General features: G+C 38.8%; 1 protein-coding gene across 1 annotated transcript in view; it reads right to left on the bottom strand.

The window, feature by feature from the left end:
• The window catches only part of STK10 (serine/threonine kinase 10), a 2,623,461-nt gene that overhangs the window by 1,731,648 nt on the left and 867,102 nt on the right, over window positions 1–24,711 (bottom strand). Inside the window, exon 3 of the mRNA XM_044069104.1 lies at window positions 12,690–12,738. Coding sequence (XP_043925039.1) covers window positions 12,690–12,738 — 49 coding nt within the window. The remainder of the gene's footprint in view (window positions 1–12,689; window positions 12,739–24,711) is intronic.

Below are 24,711 nucleotides of genomic sequence, written 5' to 3'. Positions count from 1 at the left end.
TTACAAGTAAAGCAAAGGAAACATTTGCATTCCCTGATACAATAATAAAGTTAATTAGGAAGATATAGGATAATAGGAAATCACTAGGCTATTGGCTCTGAGGCCTTACAAGCATAGCCAAGAATTTAGCCTATGTTCCCTCAAGTCAGCACCTGACGCCCCTGTCCAGCAGGGACACAGGTGGAATCCCAGGGGTATATTTTCTGTTCTCCATCTAGTTACCCAGGTTGCGCTTAAAAAGGGATAATGAGGTACTCTGCTTGATGTGGAGAAGTCATCTACTCCACAGAAGGGGGAGTCTCTGGGACACAAATCTGTCCTGCCAACAAGTCCTGTTGCTGTCACAGACCAGGGTGAGGCCACAGGTGCAGGTTACTCGAGTGGAGCTTGACTTGAAGAAATGCAGCAGCCCCATCAAGGCGGGGTCTGAGATTGCTTTGAATGCCAGATAGAGGTCGCCTCTGAGGAGTCTGTAGGAGACTGAATAGAGGAACAGTGCTTTTAGCCTATCTGTGTAGGGTAGCTGTTTGAGGCCCTGGATTCTCCTGGTGAGGAATCACTGTTCTCTCTCCAGCTGGTGCATGTGCTTTGTGAAGTACAAGCTGAAAGGGGTGCTGTACTCAACAATGAGTCTTATAAGGGAAGAATACAGGGATGTTATGACCTCCTTGTCCCTGGATGAGATACCCTTCTTAATGAGGTGGGCCATGTAGAAAGTATTCCATACAATGGAGGCAATATGGTGTCATAAGTTAGGCTGCTATCAACCTGGGTGCCCAAATCTCTCTCAACTGACTGCGTGCTTAGGACCTTGTTATCAATGTGATCATTTGTGGGGACGTCTCTCTCCCCAAAGGGGATATGATGCATTTTCTAGAACTCAATTTGAGGCCAAGTTTCTGGCACCAGTCTTTTGTTCGGATGAGACCCTCTTGGAGGATGTCTACATCATTAGGAGATTTGATGACAGCGCCCAGCTTGCAATCACCTACAAACTTGGTCAGCCATAGCCCACTGGTTTTGTCCTGCACCTCAGAAAAGTGTATCCCAAACAACAGAGGCCCCAAGACCAATCCCTGGGGTACGCCTCTCGTTACGGGTCTATTGCTTGAGGTAGCTTCCCCTATTTTGACTAGGTGGGTTCTATCAGTGGGCCAGTTTGCTACCCATCTGGTAACATATGGATTGATGACTAGTTGAGAGAGTTTATCTATTATACCCGAGTGGGGAATAGTATCGCAAGGCTTTAGCCAGGTCAAGTTAGGCGGTGTGCACCATCTATGCAGGCAAAAATTGAAGTGGGAGAGTTCCTCACTAAGTTGTGTCTGAACACGGGAAGCAGGCAGGGTTGTCCTCTTTCCCATTTGTTATTTGCATTGTATTTAAAACTACTGGCAAAGAAAACATGGGACTCAGAAATTCAACAATGTAACCGGCATGGTAATCAAGAAAAGACTATTTAATTTTCTACCAGATAAAACCTGAAAAGGACATTTCAGTGCTCTGGAACATTCTGAGATGGTTTTAAGTTTTTAGGAATATAAAATGAATGCAGACTAAACAAAGGCTATGTGAAGAGAACCTGTGGCAGGAAGATTCAGGGCCACTTTAGCAACCAGAGGGATACCAAACGACTATGGAAGGGTATAAACCATCACCGACTACAAACCTGCGTCAGCCTCATGCAATGACCGCACTGAATTTTTGAACCAGCTGAACATCTTCAGCAGGTTTGATGCAGATAACAAAACAATAGCAATTAAACTACCTGTTGACAAGGATGAAGCAGTGCTGAGCCAGAACACAACTAAAGTCATCAGAACCTTGAAACAGGTCAATCCGAAGAAAGCAGCTGGCACAGATAACATCATGGGTAGGGTACTCTGGGAATGTGTGAAAGATATGGCACTGGTACTCGCAGACCTGTTCAATGCTTCTCTACAACTAGGCAGTGTACCAAAATGCTTCATGAAGATGACCATCATTCCCTTACCCACAACCAACAACTCTAAATGACTACCAACCAGTGGCTTTAACCTCAACAGTGATGAAATGCTTTGAGAGGCTGGTTAAAGATCACATAGCCTCAAGCATACCAGAGACTCTGGGCAGATTGTAGTTTGTATACAGGACGAACTGTAATACAGCGGAAGCCATTTTGCTATCAGTCCACGAAAGTTTGACCTACATGGATGGCAAGAAAGCAAGACTACTATTCATAGACTTCAGTTCTGCCTTCAGTACGGTCATCCCTCAAAATCTGGTAATGAAACTACAACAGCTGGGCATCAACTCCCACTTATCTAATTGGATTTTAAGCTTCCTCACAGAAAGGCTTCAAAGGGTTTGTGTGGGTGACAATTCCAAAAGCATAACCCTGAGTACAGGAGTACCTCAGGAGTGCATCTCAAGTCCTCACCTATTAACCTTGCTGACACATGACTGCGTGACCAGACATGAGTCCAATAAAATCATCAAACTCACGGATGACACCATGGTAATAGGTCTGGTCAGAGACTGAGAGGAGATGGCCTATAGGAATGAGACTGAACATCTGAAGGGTTGGTGTGACAACTTAGCGCTGAATGTCAGCAAGACTAAGGAAATGATTGTGGATTTCAGAAGGTCTCAAGAACCACACCAACCTTCAGAGATGAAAGGGATGACAGTGGAAAGGGTCAAAATTACAAAGTTTCTGGGATTACACATCACTGAGATCCTGTCCTGCTCAGTCCATGTATATTACACAGTCAAAAAGGCTCAGCAATGTTTGCACTTCCTAAGGAAACTTAGGAAGGCAAAACTATCAAAGACCATCATCCAAACTTTTTACAGGGGTACCATCAAAAGTGTTTTTACCAATAACTTCCCTGTCTGGTATGGGGGCTGCAACACCTCTCCTCGTAAGGCTCTTAGGCGAGTTGTAAGGGCAGCAAAGAAAACCATTGGTTCCTCTCTTGCACCTCTGGAAGACCTATACAAATCATGTTGCATCAGTAGAGCCAGGAAGAAATCCAGTGATCCTTTGCATCCTGCAAACAGTATGTTCTCCCGCCTCTCCTCGGGTAGGAGATAAAGAAGTATGCACTGTAAGACTTCTAGACATAACAACAGTTTCTTTCCTCTCTCCATCAGACTACTGAACTCTTGTGAAAAATGAGCTAGGAGACTGTCAATGCATTCTTCCCCTCCTACCACATAGTTATGCTATTTTTCTGACTGTATAGAGCCTTACATATCCAGGCTGTACAAGTATTAAGCTTTTTCATGGGCAATAACTAACTGATGTGTATATTTAACGTTGGTTCACACCTTACCTTCTGTAGGACTCCATGACCTTCAATATAAATCACAATGTGCAATTTTCTTGCTGACCATTCCATATGCTGCTTAGGTCTTATGTTACAGTAATGTCATGCATATGTTGTTACTCAATTTATTTACATGTAAAGTGTGCCTGGTCATTATGTTATTTTATTCTTTTTTTATTTTTATTATTATTTTCTTCTTCTTCTCTGTATGTATGTTTTTTGAACTAGGAATGAATCATTGCAATTTTGTTCAGCTACATTGCGGTGTAGTTCTGAATGACAAAGTTTTCTTTGACTCAACTTTGAATTGGTTCAGCAATACCCATATGTACATGGGTAAGATAAAATGAAGTATATAGGATTATATGTCAAAAAGGATTCTGTTATGGCAGCTAAGGGTATATTGCAACAGACTAAGCAAAAGATAATACAAAAAAAACCTGAGAAACTGAAAACACTTGTTTTTGGACATGGATATTACGAGACAAACAATGAAAATGTTTTTAGTCCCTTTAGTTGTATATACAGGTCAGGCATATTTTTTTTTAACAACCAGAGGAAAAGTTGTTGACAGTAATTGATAGTCAGGTGAACGATTTTACCTGGGATGGGAAGAGAGCAAGGGTAAAGTGGGATAAGTTGATCCTTCCACTAGAACAAGACACGTTAGGACTTTCCTTTCATTAAGATGTTGTAATATGGGACATTGTCAAATATAAAGACATAACACTCCCTGCCCTACGTTTAATTCTCAAAGTCAATAATAAATACACGGTTATTCTACGTCAGCTAAGAGAATTAACATCATCAAAATTTGCTTATATTTCGGTCAATAGTCAGGACTTTACCAAACTCTTGAAGATTATACAAGCAATTTCGAGCTCAGAGAAAATGGTCCCCAAAGCCTACAACCTATTGAACTCTATAATGCATAACTCAGTTTGCCTCTTCTCCAGCTACTGGGACAACCATGGAACCCCTTTCACAGAGGAACAAAAACTATCTGCCATAAAAACTACCTTAGAATTATCCCCCTTTAAAAAATTAATTTACACACAATTAATGGTTAATAATAACTCATATTATACACTATCTGTGCTTAATAAGTTTGACCCCAGAAATACTCCCTCCTGTACATGTTGTCCCTTTCCAAATGCTGACCTTATACACATTCTCTGGTCCTGCAAATATTCCCACAAACTTTGGACTTCATTGAAAGTTCACCTCAAGAAAATGGGATACCACAAATCTACTCTCTCTTGGGAGTTAGCGATCCTTCATATACCCACTGTTAAACTATCTAAATTAGACCTGCACATACTAGTCATTTTATGCTCCCTGATTAAATTATATATTACTAAAAACTAGCTGGATTGCACCAAACTCTGTTGGAATACCTTCAAGGAGAAGGCTTTTACATATATTTCAGCACAAATGTTTATTATAAAAGGACCTAGGAAAAAAGCCTTCTTTGGGAAAATTTGGAAGAATTTACTTGACCTTATTCTCTACAGTTAATCGAATTCATGGATTCTGTCTCGGATTTAGGTATAGATTTTCACTTTAAGATTATCTAGGAGATCCACTGATATCCTTTAGAACCTTAATGTTCTTTTCTTATTTAATTTCTCTAAATGGTAGCACTCTTGTTTTTGTAAATATTGTATATATTTTTGTTTGTTTTATAAGTTTTAGATTGTATTAGGCCTACCTGCATATTCATATCTTCATGTAATGTTCATTTACTCTTGATGTGAAATAAATAAAAAAGTTATTTGAAAAAAAAATAGAACAAGATGCTTTAGGATTATCTGACTTGAATGGATATTTTATAGGTATGCAATTAAAGCTCACATACATAATGCAGGCAGAAAGCTATAAGTCAAAGCAGAAAGGATGATGATGAAACAGAGGCCAAACCAAGAAATGAGGACATAATGGGATTTTGGATCGATCCTTAGAATAACACCCATGCAGAATATTACATTCATACAGCAGCAGAAGGTGTTCTAAAAACTAAGCCTGTGCTGAAATGGAGAAAAGACATTCTGCCAACAGGAATGACTGGAATTAAGGATACAAAGAATAGGCAAGAGGGGTTGGAATTTACTGGAGAAAACTGACAAAGGAACCAAGGTATTGGGAACAAATAACTAGAGAGGGAAAAGTAATAGAGTGGGAAGAGGCCAATAAGACATTTGGGCTGCAGGCTAGAGGCTGCCTCCCCTATTAGGGATTGATATCAGAACACAGGCATACAGAAAGGAATAGGGGAATCCTAGGTCAAAGACCTGCTCTGGTAGAGCTTTTAGCTGAATCTAAAATAGAAGTTGTTGTTAAAAACAAAGATAAATTAGTAGGGCATATAAAATATTGCATGTTAACTATAAGAAAGCAATCAGAGGAGCTTAGAAAAGATTTGGAAGAGAAAGTGGACCAGCAATTTACAAGGAAACAATGGGAGAGGATATGTAGTACTCCCAAATATGGTACAACATCTAGAATATTTAGAACTTTTGCTTGGAAATGTTTGCATAGGTATTTTTATATCGCAAGCAGACTCCAAAGATTTTTTTTCCTCAGGTAGATGGCAAATGCTGGAGGTGAGACGGAGATTAAACAGTTAACTGGGAACATATGTTTTGGGAGTGTAATGAGTTGGCAGACTTTAAAAATTCCCTACAGAGTACTCTTGTCAGAAATATTGGGAGAGCAAATGGGTGCAACTAAGGAAATCACTTTTTAGAGCTGGGATACTGGATTTGAAGCACCTAGATATGATAAGGGCCTTGTTGAGTGCAATTCTGGTGGTTGCCAAAAAAGAATTAATATAACATAGTAACCAATGTTTACACAAACTGTATATGAAGTAGTGAATATTGTAATAGAGACAAAAGAACTGAAAGTAGGATCTTTAGAAAAGGGCAGGAGCAGACAACACAGAACAAATAGAAATTGTCAGAATAATATATGCAGAATAATGTTTGGGAGGAGGAATGAGGTTTAAGAGAATACAGTAATTGAGCATTACGTAATGCTGTATAAAACCAAGTATGCAATGTATAATGTTTTTAACTGTGAATATGTTTACATTTTTTTCTTTTATATAAATGCTTACGATAGTTCAATAAAGGTCTAACAAAAAATGCCTGAAATATGGATGGATAGAGATGTGATAAGCATCTTTTACATCTAGTGTTACCAGGAAACTAAAATGAGGAAGAGGTAAATAGCATTTGAACTTGGGCATTATCACAATTTGGTTTAAGAAGGAAAGATCCAGAACTGGTCTCAAAGCATTTTCTTTCTCTGGCACCAAAAATATCCTTGAATAAAAACCTTTCCCAACTGCCAGTGAGAAAATGGATCTTTTACATATGTTGAAGGACAGGAATAAAGTGGTTTTGTCTGGCAGATGAATAATTACCCCCTGGAAAGCAGGAATTTCCTTCCACTGCCATCTGTAACCCAGACAAATGATCTTCAGAACCCACTTGTCTGAAACTGTTGCCAAAGAGAGAAGTGGAGATTCAGAATCTGAAAGGAAAAAGGGACTGCCAGGGTGTGTGTGTGTGTGTGTGTGTGTGTGTGTGTGTGTGTGTGTGTGTGTGTGTGTGTGTGTGGAGGGGGGGCACAGTACCTTAAAAATGACTTTGTTTTGGGGAGTTCATGCACTAATTTTTGAATCCCCCCTTGCCATTGCTTCTTACATGTCTATTTACCAGCATTTTGCCAAGACTGTTAATTTTGTTTCTTGCCAAAACTGGAAGAGGGGTTAGAGAATCCCTTGGAAAACATGGACTGAAAAATCTTAAAAGAGATTCCCTTTATCAACTTGTTCATCTCATTACACTTGTTGATAACCTCTGTAGCAGAGGACCTCTACTCAAAGGAGAATTTAAAATCTCACTTTTCTCATTATGAGGGGGAATGTTCTGAAAATGCAGCCAGGCGATTCTCCTCAAAACAGTACCAGTCTCCATACCCCTGGAAGAAATATCAACAAAGTCATACACACACACTTTAAACAATGAGTTGTGACCTGAAAGATGGAAGAAACTAAACAATTTAAAGCAGATTTTCCTACCAAAAAGAAACTGCAGTTAAAACATTCCTCAAACTTTCACAATTAGTCACAATAAACTTTACCATATGAGCCTGACAATTAAAAATTGTGAAAATTACGGTTTCAAAAGCGAACACTTTTCTCTCATACTTGTTAATTTTCCTATCCTTGTCAGAAAGTTTAAGGTTGGAATTAATCCTATTGCTGCTAAGCATTTAGTTAACTAAAGCTATAGCTGCTGGGTCAGGTTTGGGAAGAGTATATAAAACCCTTAGATGACTTCAGAACCTTGTATAATTTATCTGCCTTTTTAGGGGCAGCAGGCTGACTATATGAAAAACTGCATGCTGAGAGACGCACATCCTCCAGTGCTGACAGCACTGGAGGAATGGGTGAAGGTTATGGTAATTCCATTTGTGACAACTCATAGTATTTTCTAAGGGACTAAGAAAGCTCTGTGTTCTCCCACTGAAAACACTGACACATTCTAGAAACAGTCTCGGAGAAAGAGATACTGTGCTTACCTCTGAATCAGAATCAGAAATCTGAGGAGAAAAACATGCATCTGTCCCTTCATGTTCCTGCCCAGAGTCAGAATCTTGAATGTCTTCAGTTAAAGAGGCATCCCTTTTTCTTTTACCAGAAACCACCTTACAAGAAGGATCAATAGCCTGAATGAGACCCTGAGTCAGATCTAGTAAACTGCTCCCGTCGATTGAAATTTGTGCAGGCGCAGATGTGTGTTCAGTTTTCGGTTTCTTTTTGACAGGAAAAAATGAGGCAAACAGTTGTTAATGGCAGCAGCAGCAGCTTCCCTGGAGATAGGTACAACATTCTGGCTAAATACAGAAGACTTCCCTGTTCCCTCTCCCAAAACCAACATAAGTGGTTCTCCCATAACCGATGAGAGAAATCCAACAGCTGCAGATGACATAGCTAGGCTAACCCCTGGTAAATAGCAGCTACAGGTGCTACACCAAAGGGATCCAGGGTAAAAGATGGGTGATCTGAGGAACAAGCTGTGGCCACAGCAGAGTCACCCACCTGCAGCTATAGCACACTGCTAGCCTGTTGTGGTGGCAAAGGCTGTTTCAATTTTTTTTTTCTGTAGCTGGAAGAAGAATCAGCTATGGGACCAAAGGTTTCCTTCACAGTTAAGCCAAAAATAATGCATCTTTCCTAGAGAAATAAGCAGTCCAAGGCAGTACAAAAATTAAAGTAGTAAAAAGTCAAATTTCCCCAAAAAAATAAAGTAAAAAGCACACTTTGCCTGCACCAAAACTTAAAATAAACACAGTTTCTTAACAGAAACAAATGGTTTTCAACTACCTTTAATAACTTTTAAAATGCAATGAAAATGTATGCGCCCATTTAAAACAACAGTTAAGTCTCATGTCAATCAGCTAAACCATAAATTTCTAGATAAAAAACAAATTTCCTAATCAGGTAACTACATTTAAATAAAAAAATTAAAATGTGGAAGTTTTTTCCCCAAAGGGTACTTATCTGTCCAGGAATGGAATAGCACAACCCTACTAAAGATCCTTGAAACTTCGTAGTGGTACATTCTGTTCGGGAGCAGGAAAGCTCTGAAGGGCTTGGCACTTAATTCTGTGTTTTTAGGCATATGGTTTGAGTGCACGGAAGGTGCCTTGAAGCTGGCAGACAGTCTGGCAGGATTTAACCCATATAGACACAGTATAGCAGCAGGGATTAAAATGATGAATATCCAGTGATAGAATCCTGGACCCACAAAAACCACACAGTTCTCCAAATGTGTGCAACAGCCATATAATGTCTGTGACTTTCTAAGTTGAGGCTGAAATAGGTCCATTTGGATCAGTGCTCTACCCTTGTTACCAAACAGAATAAATAAATAAATAAATACATTTGCTCCTACTGGACACTGCCAGATGGCTCCTCTACTTTAATCAAATATTCCCACTCATTTCAGCAGAATGGAAGCTTGATATGGCCCATGCATTCCTGCCTGGGAATCCCTATCAAAGCCCCCTTTCCCCTTGGCAAAACTCAGGTGGTAGGGAGTAAGCCAGCTTGCTGGTCCTGGCAGAAGGCATGCACTGTCCTCTTAGAAGCATCTCTCCCCCCCCCCTGGTGTCCTCTCAAAGCCAATAATTAATGTCTTCCAATGGGAAGCATGCTTCCACACACCACTTTTCCCTCTGCTGCACAGTTCAAATGCAATAGCAGTAAGTGCAGGCTTGGGACGCCACTAAATGAACACAGAGCAGTTCCCCAGATAGCAACCATTAGGCTATCAACAGCCACATACCACCCCCTAAGGATAAGTGAGCTGTCAGCTACCACTAATTCCCATTCTCCCGGCAGCTCATAAGCTGCCCAAGCTCTGAATCAAACTTGGGCTGCCTGGCAGGGCTTTATATTCCTGCACCATGGAGCTGTCTTACCTATTGTCTCTCTTTACCTCCAAATGAAAGATATCATCTCCTAAATGCAGGCCACAATCTAATGTAAGACCACCTCTCAGCCTGTAATGTTTATATTTTTTCTTAAGGTATGCCTTCAGCGCATTGCTAAAGATGCTTGCACATTCGCAGAAAATCTCTGGCTGTGACCAAGCTGCAGACAGAAAACATTTCTGGGAACTTAGTTCAGTGAAACTGAAGTCTGAAGACCACTGCCTTGAGGCATATGACAGTGGTCTCATCAAATAAATAACTAAGTAAAAAGATATTAATGTGATGGATCTTTTAACGTGATAGGGATTTTTTTTTTCTTCTTGATAATTGCGGATACCACTCTAGGTCCTTCAAATTAAATTTATAGGTTAAGCAGGATGCACATTCACAAAGAATAGCAAACAGTATAACTAAAATGCATACTTTTAATAAGTTGCTCTTGTGAATGTCACATTCAACAAAGATGCTTCCAAGTTCTTTCCCACAAGGGGAAATGGCACATTGGATCCCAGGCTGAATTTCAATGTCTGTTAGTAAGTAGCGATTACCAAGGCAGAAGTACTTAATACATGTACAATATGTCCTGTAATTCCAAAATATGGATGGTCATACACAAAGAGTCAGCACTGGACAAACTACCTCTGTATGACAGCCCTCATTTTTGCAAGGACATGACAAGAGGCAATTCACAGGAAGTTAACAAAATTGGTATATAGTCTTCGCCAGAAGGTATATAACAGACTGCCTCTGATTAATATGAACAGTTTTAAAGAGAAGAGGCAGATATGGAAAAAGAAAATCGATTTAAGTAACTTGAAAGCAAATTGAGAGTCCAAATGGATATAATCTTTAAAAAAAGATCAGTATAATAAGAGGGTACAATATGAGAAATAGTATGAACTGCAAATGCAACCAAGGAAATTCTGGGGAAATACTTTGCTCCACAGAAAGTGAGAAACTATTAGAATTGCTTCCCAAAGTTGCTCCACAGATAAGAAACATCAGGGAATTCAATAATAACTTGCATAATTATTACAAGAGGCGAGGGAAGGGGACATATTGACAAGCTCAGTTAGGCAAAATAAGTGGGCAGAGTAGATAGACCACAAACAAACTAACATTAATCTACATTTCCTTACAGTTGTACACAGACACAAGTTAGATTTTGTACTGACAGCTTTTAGCAGCACACAATGTCAGTAAAACAGGAGCTCAATTACTTTTCTGATTCTGTTTTATTAGCTGTCAAATTGAAAAGATTTAAGTACACTACAGTAAACAGAATGATTTCAAAACCATAAAGTTAAAGGACTTTTCTTGTTAGAAGTTTAAGCAAACACAGTACAAGTAGTATAAAAGCACAGAAAGATGTAGCCAAATCTGGCCAGGCATAGAAACAAACTTAACTCTTCTCATCTTGCTTTTATTTATTTTTTTTTATTTTACATTTGTTAACTGGGCTTGTCTGACTGAGCCGAAAAGGCCCTTTTTCAGCAGAGGCCCGGGGAGAAAAGCTCCACAAAGAAAAATTACAGACACATTTAGTTATTTAGACATGATCAGTATACACACAAATTACAGGAGACATGTTTTTACAGTGGTATGCGGCACATAAACAGTTACAGTGGAGAGAACAAACAAAAAAATATTAATTTTAAAAATAAAGGTAATTAATAGATTTGTGGTGTACAGCTGAAATTTGGAACATAGATAGAATACATACATAGTACACAGGTACAGTACATACATTGTAGATTAGCCAGTGTTTGTGAGTAAGATTGAAAACTATTATCAAGTGCTCTAGATTTTGTATGTATGTGTTATCTGCTTTCACTAGCCTGGGGAGCAATCATGGCACTGCCAACTTTCCTTGAGATGTTGCCTGATGAGGTCTTTAAAGGAGGCTTTGGATGATGTGTTTTGAATGCTTGCAGGGACAGAGTTCCATTTTTTAGCCACTGAACTATTATATAGTGCATCTCCAAAGCTATTGTAGCTGTTGGTGACTTCTAGTAGTAGTTTGCTTGATGATCTAAGAGGCCTTTTGGCTGAGTGATGTTGTACTAGGTTTTTGAGGGCAGGACACTTATTGGGGAGGTAATAGATAGAATGACAGAGGCAGAGCTGATTGTAGGTTAGGAGGTTGGGCAGTTCAAGCCAGTGGAGCTTTCTCAAAGCAGTACAGTGATGAGTTCTACATGAGCAATTTGCGGGCAAGCAGGCTTTGAGGGGGACATCAACATAAACATCCATGTATAAACAGATTGCATCAAATTATACAGTGCCTCAGAGGCTTCACACAGTGACATGGTTCCCATGCCACTTAAGTGCCTTACTTTTATTAGGTGCTGTATTACAGCATTTCACACACTATGCTTACAGTAACTGCCAGAAAACCTATAGCCAAGAAAATTGTCATTTTATCCATATTAGCTTCAAGGCATGTCACATCTCATCACTACACAGGAATAAAACACTCAGTCTTAAGGATTAGCCACATCCTTAACTTTTTAATAAGACTTGCATTAAAAGAATGAGAGTGAATTGCTGCCAACTGTAAATTCAGTACACAAATTCTAACTGGACAGATTTAGTTACTAACATTTTTATTTCCTTTTTGTTCAGTGTTAAACTGTTTGTGGCATTTTTGAAGTGTGAATTAATGTACTCAGCTACTTTTGTACAGAATTACATGGTTATGGAAAAAAGAAGCCTTGCCAGACCAAACATTATACACACAGAAATACATCCAAGTGTGCAAATAAGCACCACTACTGCATTTCATCAGATATAATCTACTTATAGGACTGCAGCAGCTATGAGGTTAGTTTATTATTCATGTTGTCAAAACGGTTTCATATGACAACTTACCCAACATGACCGCATCTACAGCCCCTCCAGCGCAGAACTCTATCATAATCTGAAACAAATAAAAACTTGATTAGTACGAAGACAGAGAGGTGTATTAATTTACAACAGAATAAAAGTAATGGATATTTTACCTGCAGGGTCCTTGAGCTCCACCAAAGACAGATGTATGTCAGAGCTCATAGATAGTAAACAGCTACCAGTTTTCCTATTCTGCTCTAATGTTAGCCAGAAATTTTAGTTTCGATGAAATACAAAAGGACAACTCTCAAAAACTCAACAGCACTTCCCTATTTATCTATATCTATCCATTTATCTATCAATATTTATAAATTAGTTGATGCATATAAAAGAACAGTGCATGCAACTTTCTACTAAGTACTACAAAGTCCACTGTAAAACAAGGTTTTAGTAGTGTGCCTGTACTATAACCACAATCCTTGGAGTAGAACATATTCCACTTTTGAGGTTGCAGTATCTCCACAGTATTCCTTCTTCTCTAAGATGCAGAGATCTTGAACAGATTGTACATAATTAACAGTTATGCCACCCAGCAGGTGATGAAAGGGGAACAAAGCCCCCTTGCAAAGTGCTTAAAAAGGAACAATAATGTTTGGAATTGCTGTTGGTCTGAATCACAATTCATGTTTCAAACTGCTGGGATTTGCACCATCAGTTCCTGCAGTTCTGCTACGGAGCTATTTTAGTAAACATTTTGATCATCATGACTGCAAACTAAGTTGGCTGCTTTACTTTCAAGATCTTGTTTTCTTCTTTCAACTTTCGAGTCCTTGTTAATACTTTAATCAACTTACTTATTCAACTACTCAAAATATGACTATTAAACATAAGCTTAAAAGTAGCCCCCAAAGAAATGAATGTCAATCAGGCATAAATGGTTTATTAACAGCTCAAAATGGGTACATGAAAGAATGGCAAATTATTTTTATTTTTTAGTTTCACAGGAAAAGAAAGCACTCACTAGGAAAATTAAGACAACATAGGAAAAGCGTCCGCTTTGCCACTTCTGAGTTCAGGAATGCATTGATCTTTGGCAAAGCAAATAATGCAATGACATTTCAAACAAGTGAGTATTCCAATGATTAAAAAAAATCACAATCATGCCAATTAAATAAAACAAAGTAGAAGAGAAACAAGTATAACATATAACAGAAGCAAAGGCAAATGTATTCGAAGCAGTACTTCTTACACAGTACTGCTTACTATTTCTTCATCCTGAGTGACAACAGTCCAGTAAATTTAAGTGATTTATAACTCCCTACTTATTGTACAGTGTGGGACATTAAAACTCATTACATTGGTGGTGCTGCGGTAGCGTTGTCGCCTCACAATAAGATGCTGTCCGGTTCGATTCTCAGCTAGAGCATCTTCTGCGTGGAGACATACGTGAATGGGCGTACCTTCGTTGAAGGTTGTGCGTCAGAGCTGGCAACTGGGTACGTAAAAATCTATCTGCCGATCATTAGCGGACCGGAGTTCCGCTGTGGCGAACCCTAACTGGGAAAAGCCGAAAGACAACAACATTCCGAATTACATACCCCTTCAAATCAGATTAACTATAATTATAATGAAAAAAAAATATTGCAGACTTTCGTGAAATTTACTCAAATGTAATAAATGTAATATCAATACAAAGTGGAAATTATACAGTCTACAATTATCCATTAAAAGTTTCCAGTTTACTGACAGGAATTGATTACAATGGTGGATAAATGTAAATACAAGTCCCATCTATCTAGTTAAATCCATGTATGCAATCACATATAAGAAGCATCTTTTAGAATCAGAACTGTAATAATCTGATAGACCACTGCAAACATGGAAAAACTAAACCAGAAAATATTTGGGGGGTGGTTCCTGCATCCACACACCTCTCAAATGTATGCATACTAACACAAAATCATTCACTTAGAAAAAAAGGTACAATACTTGCTATGAGTGCTGTGTGATCCAATATTAGTATACACAGGTCTCACATCTTGGATGAGTGGGCAATGGCACCTTCAAAAAATGTTAAAACATTCATAATAAACAGTATTAGTTAATTGATAATTAAATGTTACTGAGATTCACATTTCTATATTAGCATATAGGGGATTTGACTAGTCAGGAATCAAGTTCACAAAATGTTCCATACAGTAGTAAACTGTAGAGAACATCCATGACTCAGTATGTTCTAACAGATACTATCTGAAGCACTTAACTGATGCTTACTGAGAATTACTAATACAGTTGTGCAAATGAACCTTGAAGCACAATTACTAAATAATGTCAACCCACGACTAAGAATATGTCTTCTCCTTAAAATTGAGGGATACGTGCCTTAGACAAAGAGAATCAGGCTTCAGTGTAGTAATGCTCAACCCTATGTGAAGGCAGCTAGCAAAGCAGAGCATTTAGAAACAACTCAAAAGGGTCAGATGGGAAATAAAAGTACATTCTTAATGTATCAGCTGATGTTACAGAGGAATCTCCCTTGATGAGTCTTGGGATTAGTACATCACCATCACTAATCACCAAGTAATGAAAAATGTACAGATGTTAAGAATACCCATGTAGACATAAATACATGATGTGATGTAAGGCACTGACTATGCAACAGTGTGTGTTCTCCCAAGCCTCCTGTGTCACTAGTCAGGATATCAAGAATTAACAAGAAAGATTTCAGATATTAACAGAGTAAAACAAGGACATACTCACCCAACTTGCAGGGTGCTACCAACAGACACATCTGGTGAAGACAGCCATTCACAGATGGATGGAGAAGGGACAGTCTTCATGGCCCATCAAGTGGAGCCAGATGACTACCCAACTATGGGGAACATCTTTATCTTGGACCAGGAATACCTCTTGTACTGCAAAGGGCCTGGAACCAGAAACTATATCCTTCTCAGGCAGCATAGGAAAATAAGAATGATTTTTTCCTTACTGAACTTTGTGACGAAACAGCAGAATCAGAAAGAGTGACAGGAATGTATACAGAAACCTAGTTTGACAATTAGCACAGAGGGCAAAAGCCCTGAGCTGTTAATTAGATGCTTCCTGTGCCCAGGTTAAAGGGTTAAAGTCCTGCTATACACACATGCCTATTGTATTCACTCTGAGCAAGCCACTTAAATAGAGAATGCCCTGGGTCATTCCTGAAAAGGGGACAACTGTGTCCAGTGGGCTTACCTGGTCAAAATAGATATATTAGATTAAAAAAAACTCCCATGCTGTGGCATGAGAATATATCTACCGTTACCTCTCCACTGCCTTGCTGCACTGAGCACAACAGGGAATATAATATTCCTCCCAAGAAGAGAAACCAGAGAAAAGATCAGTCTTCGGAGTGCTTCACATTTAGACCACATATAGTCTCTGCAGGAATGGATGTGATATGCAAACATCAATTCTGATGTTTTTAAGTTGCATTTATTAATGTTTTCAATTATTATGAAATCAGGCATATACTTCACAAATGGGTTCATTGGAAAAGTACTAGGCTAGCTGCCCTTGAGGGCCATTTTAAGCCTAGCCAATTTCCCTTTTTGTTCTCAAATTAACCTATCCAATGTGGTTACAGATTGGCCTTGCCAATACCATGGTTTATAGTTGCATACTACCCCTAAAGAGAATAACAAGGATAATACCTTAGATAATTTAAGGGACACATGCATGGGATAAAACATTTAGGAAATGCCTCTGTCCATTAGTTGTACAGGAGCCAGTCATCAGGTAAATTGTCTGCTTCTTATCCATAGATCCAAGCTGCATTAGAATCTTGACGGGGTGAACTTTATTTTATGTGGATGGGGAGTCTGTTCCAGAGCAGTGGTATCTTCTGCTAGTAGTACCAGGTCCCTCAAAACCTTTCTGTTCATGTTGCAGAAGAGGTTTATATCCCTAGATAGAGTATTTCTGATGCCATTTGACTTACTGATGTGTAGTAAATCCATCAAAACAGAGTTGTAGGATGACCTGTATGCTAGACACATTTTACATCAAAGCACATTGTAGGATACCATGCATATCGACAGGCCATGTAAGTCATACTGTTTATGCCTTGTATCCTTTTAGTAAGTTATCTCTGTGGGAATTTCTGTTGTTGCATGTGTCTGGACAGTTGCATGCTAAAGGGTGCACTATATTCAATGACTGGCCTAATGAGGACTGAGTAAGGAAAGACAATGTCTTCCCTAGATCTAAACACAATCCTTTTGTTTATAAGCTGTGCAATATAGAAGGACTTTCTTACAAAATGAAGACATGCTGGTTCTAAATCACAAACAACTGGGTCAGCTCTCACGGGCATATTGTTAATGTGGTAGTTCCTTGCAATATATGACTTCTCAAAGGATACAGTAATGAATTTTTTGGAATTTAGTTTCAGTCCATGATTTTGGCACCTGCTGTTTATTTGGGAGAAACCTTCCTACAGGATGGCAAAGTCATTTGGGGATTCAGTGAATGCTCCTAGCTTGCAGTCATCCACAAGATTAGTCAGCAAGATACCTTTGGTATTTGTGTTCGCTTCAGAAAATTAGATGCCAAACAGTAGAGGTCCCGGCACAGAACCATGGGAGACTCCACTAGTTACTGGTTTCTCTGCAGAGGTAACTTGCCCTGTTTTGATTTTCTCCATCCTGTGAGCCAGTTGGTTATTCAGTGGGAGTAATAGAGGTTTATTCCTAGTTTATCTACCTTTTCTACTATGCCTGAGCGGTGAATTGTGCCAAAAGATTTGGCCAGATCAATGTATGCAACATGTACCATTTTGCCTTCATCCAGTGCTCTGGTGACATCCCAAAAAAAATCTACCAGGCTGAATAAGCATGGCTTGCTCTCGAAGAATCCAAACTAAGACAGGTCCAATGTTTGAAGGTTCCTATAACCGGATTGATAACACTGTAGTTATTAAATGCAAAACAAAAAAAAATGATCTGATGAAGTTCCATGATTTGGAATAAAGGAATGAAAGTCCTTATCATAAATACATTGTGGTGCCTCTTTCATCGTTTTTTTTTTTTTTTTTTTTTTTTTTGGCATTTGATAATTACTATGTCCTGACTGATTAATTCAAAAAAGTTCTCCTTAGCTTTGCAAATGAGGCTTATGGGTCTGTAACTGCTTGGGTCTGTAGAAGGTCCTCCCTTATACAGGTAAATGACTGTAGCTGTTCTCCATTCACTTGGAACAAAGCTGTACGGAAGATGACAATGTTGCTAGGGTTGTGGCTAAATTGTGCTTCATATTATTTCAGAAGCATCCAAGAATACTGTCAGGACCCATTGGTGCAATATTTTTAGCTTTTGAGAGCACTTTTAGGCTTGGTCATGTGTGACAGCTGGAGGCAAGCCAGATTCAGGTACAGGTTGAGGGACAGACAGAGGGGAGAGACGAGTAAGGTTAGAGCTAAATTTACTGAACAGTAGGTTCGCTATATCTTCAGCTTCAGTGTAGGTAGCATCCTTTATAACCAACATGCCTTGTGATAGTCTTTGGCTTGGATAGCCATTTTAGCCTCATACTTGGCTTTGGTAGATTTTATTAAGTTTCTGACTTGTTTATTTCAGTGACAAGGGCTCTTACATTCTTGGAATTACTCTTCTTACTATATGGTCAAAATTATTTTCCTTTTATTAAAAAGCTTGTGGGTTTGTCTCTGCAATTGTTCCTACAGGGTACAGCTGCATCTATGCAGCTGTTTACAGGCTGATATAATGTGGTGGTGTACATTTTTACATAGTGAAGTTAAATAGGGTTGGTGAGGATTTGAAGCTTGTCAATGTGTCACTTAGGAGTAGGTAGTTTGTTTTAGAACATTTCTAAAGGTACTTTGGGTGGAAGTGATCTCGTTTCAATTTTATTTAGAAGGAACTGCTTTATGGTCAAACCAAAGAAGTGACGAAGATACAGAAGGGATGGAGCAAGATGCTCCAATACTAGTAAAAACAAGATCCAAGATGTTATTCCCCACTAGTGGATACCCTGCTTTACGGTCAAATCAAAGAAGTGACGAAGATACAGAAGGGATGATGCAGGATGCTCCAATACTAGTAAAGCCAAGATCCAAGATGTTATTCCCACTAGTGGGTACACGGCCAAGTTGTTCTAGGGCATTTGCATTGACAAAGTCCAGGAATCTCTGTGGTTGTGCGTTAGTAGTGGTGTATGTTTCCCAGTTTATAGTTGGATAGTTTAGTTCACCTAAGAAAATGAAATTGGGTTTAAATATGAGTGATTCTAGTTCCTGTAAGACAGGCATTGTGGCTTTCTTGTCATAGAGGGAGTTCCACTACTAATTAATATATGGTAGAGGAACTTTCTGTTGGTTATTTGCACATGAAGATGTTCTAGTGCATCATGTTACTTTAGCAGCCTTGATGGGAGTCTCTACTGGATGTAGATTTTGACACCTCCACCTTTTTCCCCTCCAGTGCAGTAGCTGGTCTAAGCATATGGAAGGCATTATAGCCCTGCGCAGCCAGACTGCTCTCCCTGTTTTAAACCATGTCTCAGTCACTACACAGATGTCAATGTCCTCCAATGTGAGGAGGGCTTGTGGAGAATGGAGCTTCTTGTTTAGGCTCTTAGCACTGATCTGTAGTACCTACATATCTTCCTTTGCTTATTTCACTATATTGGTAGGTTTATCAGGTTATTGCCAAAAAAAAAAGGACTATGAGGTGAACAATGACTTTGCCAATAATCAAAACCAGAGAGGGTGGACAAAAGCTCACTATCCTCTGCGAACCAGCATGGTCTTTTGATCATATCCTCCCCCCAGGCTGACAAATATTGGACCACCCATGAATGACAAAAACTAAGACAATTATTGAATTCAATTATTTTTTGTTCATACTGTGGCATTATTTTTGGAGACGGTAGAATGATGCTCAATGTTAAGCTCATACCTGCTTTGGACACACAGTCTGAGAGCACCATCATGTCTCTCCTCATATAGTCCAGGGAGGTACACCTCAAGTCACTAACATCAGCATGCACTATGACAGAGTCATACTGGTTCATGTTCAAGAACGTGAGTGCATGCATGATCTGATGAATCCTAGCACCAAACAAGCATCTAACAATCAATCTTTCCATACTTAGTCTGGTAAGAGGCACATCTGTACATCTTAAAGTGAAGTTGCCTAAAACAGGAATGTTTGGGTGGGTCAATGCTTGCCTTACAAGCTCATCATCTGTGGCTTTGGGACTCTGTGTTGTTTGAGGAAGACAACTTGTTGACTGTATTTTGTGCCTGTGTTGTATTTTGAGGTCTTTGTGGTTTAGGGTAAGTTAATCTTTAGACCCTCAGCACAAAACAGAATATGTGCTTTATGATGGCCTTAGTGATGTACTGCTGATGATTTTTGTGTCCAAATAGTAAACTGTCTCTGAGATTTTTGCCTCCAAGGATATTATATATGTACAACTCTCACAGTGCGTTATGCTGTTTGAGTAATAGATGATCATCAGCCATCAGACAGCATGAGACATTTCTCAAGATACCCGTCTTAAATCAGGCTGGCTACAGAAGTTGTGGGGAAGTGCTGGTCTATAATACTGACAGGAAGGACTCTGGGGTCAGGGGTAACTATAAATGCTTAGAGTTTAGTTTTGGGATAATGTTTGGGTGAACTTGCTACTGAATACTTAAAGTTCAATACAAAAATAGCCTGGAAACCTTCTGTACCAGCAATAAGCAGTAAACTAATTATAGTAAAAAAAAAAATAATAATTTAATACTAAAATCAGTGCAAGTAATATTAGTACACTCAATATTGAGCAATACAGGCCAAAAGAGGATGACGTCTTGTTTATGGCATAATGTCAAACAAACACTGCTTCCCCTTGAAGTGGGTCATGACCTTGTGCTCTATCGACTGGGTGTCTGGCCAAGTGAGCAAACCCCACCAAAAAATAACTGCCTTAAAACCATTGAAGCCAGTAGGACTGCTCTTGACTTCGACTGGCTGATATGTAGTTAGTTCTTTGCACACTTCCTGCACTGAACAGGTGTCTAAGTGATGATCTTCACCATTTTTCATCTATCTACAGCCACTTGTAAAACTTATAACTTAGTCCATCTAATCTTGTTGCTTACTGTTTCTCCTTTACTACATTACTTCCTGCATTTCTTCCATAGAAATCTCATTTTCTAATTCTGCCTTAGTATCTTCAAATATTTTTAACACACAATTCCTGCTTCTCAGCTTCTTCATTGTCACACATTTCGTCAACAAACCTTTCCACCGCTTCCACTATATTTTTTTTGTCAATATGTTATACCACCCTCTTCATCATATCTCATCCATTGTTCCTTCTTTCTCTCTTCTTTACCTAAATACAGGTGACACTTCATCATTCTTACCTTTGGTGATATTTTACTTGAGGGCCTCACCAGATGCACAGTAGCAAGCCCCGCCCAAAACCCACCCCAGTGCTATTTCGTAATCGGGCACTAATCAATATGCATTCCCTCAATAGCGACACTAGCATATGTTTCTAATATGTAGAATCTAGTGTTAATATCCATAAAGTCAGCACTGTAAGATAGTCTTTAATAATTTGTGTTGTGTAGGATGTACGCATGGTATTTCATGAGCATCTTTTAAGCAGTTCATCTTCCGTAAATCACGTGTTATTATAATACTTAAAACTTATTTTATTTCATTTACTAAAATGGTTGTTTTAGTCATATAAACAGATGACCGATGCGGGTACCCTCTGCAAAGTATTAATAGTAAGCACAAGTATAATAGTTTTACCACACATTTCGAAATAAAAGTTAGCATGTCTTTCATTGTGCGGAACGTGCTTTAGACATGTTTATGAACAGTTTCATTCACATTTTTGGTGCATGCTGTGGTTTGTTTTCATGGTCTCATTTGCTTAAACTACAAATGTTAGTATGTAATTGATGCATTTCATTGGGTTTAAGCTTGTCTCTGCCATGGCAACGTACTGTGTTTATGGATGTTTGTAATAACGCTGTTACGATCCTGAGTTATGTAATGTTTTTTTGACATTGAGATGCACATCCTCCAGGAATTGTTTTTACTTCTGATCAATGGGATTACCTTCCCACCTCTTAGATCAGTACATATCTTTTGCAGAGGAAGCGGGCATACTGTTTTATGATCTGACAAGCAGTAAACGGAAATACTGTAGAGAAGTGACCCAAGATCGGTTCATAGGTAGGTACTAGGCTATCCACCCTGGGGCCTATACAAGCCCAGCCAAAAAGGTACCCTGGCTTTTGCCACCCAAGAAAATTATTTTCCTGTGCCACCGTCGAGCAGAGCCACAGAGGTGATCCCTGGGGTGAATTTCCTATTTCCCATCCAATCATCAAGATTTCTTGAAGCGTGATAATGAGCAGCTTTGTTTGATATAGATAGGTAGTTTATTCCAGAGTATGAGAAGTCTCTGGGACAGGAATCTATCCCTCAGGCATGTTCTGTTTATTGTGGTGACAAGGTTTAGGTACCTAGAGTGTGCAGCTCAGAGGGATTGGGATTTCTTTAAGTGGAGCATGTCCAACAGCTCTGGGTTTGACATAGCTTTGTATGTTAGGCAGAGATCACCTCTGAGTAGGCGATATGCGAAGGAGTAAAGCTGGAGTTTTTTGAGACGGTTCATGAGGGCATCTGTTTGAGGCCAGTAATCCTCTTTGTGAGGTATTTCTGCGGCCTTTCCAGTTGTTGTAGATGTCTTGTGAGGTACATACCAAAAGGGGCATTGTACTCTATAATGGGTCTAATGAGTGATGAGTAGAGGGGAACAATGACCTCTTTTTTTCCGGATGAGAAACCTTTTGTGATGAGGTGTGCCACATAGAAGGATTTCCTGACTACTGTGGCGATGTGATTATCAAAGGAGAGACTGCTGTCCACCTGTGTCCCAAGGTCTCTTATCACACTTTCGGTGTTAAGTATACTACCGCCTATGTTGTAGTTCATGGGTACAGAGTTTTTACCAAAGGGGATGACAATGCACTTTTTGGCATTGAGCTTGAGGCCATGGCTTTGACACCAGGCATCTGTCTTAGTGAGTCCCTTTTGTAGGATGTCCACATCATTAGGAGTTTCGATTATGGCTCCTAGTTTGCAGTCATCTGCGAACGTCGTTATCCAAAGATCTTCTGTGTTAGCCTGTACTTCAGAGAAGTAGATACCAAACAGGAGAGGACCCAGGACTGAACCCTGTGGTACTCCACTTGTCACTGGTCTGAAATCGGATTTGGAGTCTGCTGATTTCACAGTGTGGGTTCTGTCAGTGAGCCAGTTAGCAACCCATCTTGTGACATAGGGATTTACACCTAGTTTAGTAAGTTTATCTATAATTCCAGAGTGGGGGGATGGTGTATAATGAGCAGTTGGTGTATAATGTGCAGTTACATCAGTTTCTTCTGTTTAAGGGGTAATACTTTTACAGGCTTGTTTTAATTTATTGTCTTCAATCTTCAGAAGCCAGTAATGAGATTGTTTCCTGTGGGATTCACTGACACTTTTAGCAACAGCTGATTAGAATGCCATGTCAATCACGGCTCATTACATATGCAGACCTGGTCGTCAATCATTTGCAACATGCCCACTTCTGCGCGAAATGCAAGGTGAGGCCTTCAAGTAAAATATCGCCTTACCTTTTAAGAAAAACATTTGTCTAAATAATATATTAATGTTCCGATTTTGTCAAACTTCTCTCTCATTGTTTCTTTATTTTCTCAATTTCTACTTGCAGCTCTTTCATCATTTCTTTATATTCTTTTTTCTTTTTTATTCTATTTTAATGATTAAAATACTTTCTTATACTTTTCTTTAAATACTACGCACCAATACAGACCCATTTCATAAATTCTCTTTATTGTCAAATATTCTTCCCATAATTTCTTATGCTCCAGCACCATTTCTTCTGTCTTACTAACTTAATTAGTTAACCTAAATATTCCTTTCCCTTATTTTATCTGTTTAGTCTTGCCCATGCAGCTCTGTGATCATAAAACTCAGCAATATCTACACCCCTATTTTTCTATTCAGTTACAACATATTACATAATATCTCCATTTCAAATCTCTCTCTCTGAGAGATCTATTCTTTTTTCTACCTGTAGTCCTCCATGTCTTATAACTTCCTTCAGTACTCTTACATCTTATGTTACTTTATCTGTAATATAAGGAAGAAGGGGTAAATCTCATATCATAACATTATATATTAACCAAAACATTTCCTGTCATATTTATGTATGCATAAATTCCAAATTTTACACACCTTTGTGGATTTTCTTATAACAATCATCATCCACCTGGTATTAAGTATTGCAACATCTAATATTTTAAATCTTCATTTCTTATCAAAATTCCTATACCCAAACTTTATTAATTTCTTACAGACCATATAATCTTGTTTCCCTGCAAGGTCACAATTCTATCCCTTTTCTTTTCATCTTTCACAGTCTTATACCATTCGATTACCATTAGCCCAGTGATATCATTTGTAATACTGTCCCCATTAACACTTAGTATCTTTACATCATCCCTTTTACATCCTTTACTTTTTTTTATTCCAACTTTTATTTTATTTTCCTTGTTACCCTTCCGTATATTGACTGTTATTTTATTCTTGCTTTTCTCCTGTGTCAACCCCCCTTCCCGCATCACTTCCCAGTAGTTCATACCTGGTCTGTTCCTGAATAACATCTTTTTAACTGTTACTTTGGAATTTATTATATATTTTTCCACATATTCTTCCACAACATTATCTGCCACCTCTTTGCTATTTTCAGTATTTTCTTCAGCTGTTCCCTTGTCTTGTAACATACAGCAATCAAACCAAAATTGTCCTTGGGCATGACACTTTCTGCACTTTAGTTCACAACTTTTAGCAGTACATTTTTTCACAATCCTGTATTAAATGTATTTCATCTCCACAATAAAACAAAACAAACAAAAAAAACGGGCCTTTGCCCTCCTTTCATCAACATTTATTACATTTTGACCATGCTGCATCCTTCCATCACA

The sequence above is a fragment of the Protopterus annectens genome, chromosome 4.part0 (genome assembly GCF_019279795.1).
Source record: "Protopterus annectens isolate FY-2018-M chromosome 4.part0, PAN1.0, whole genome shotgun sequence".
Lineage (NCBI taxonomy): Eukaryota > Metazoa > Chordata > Ceratodontiformes > Protopteridae > Protopterus > Protopterus annectens.
This window is presented reverse-complemented; position numbering and strand designations above follow the sequence as displayed.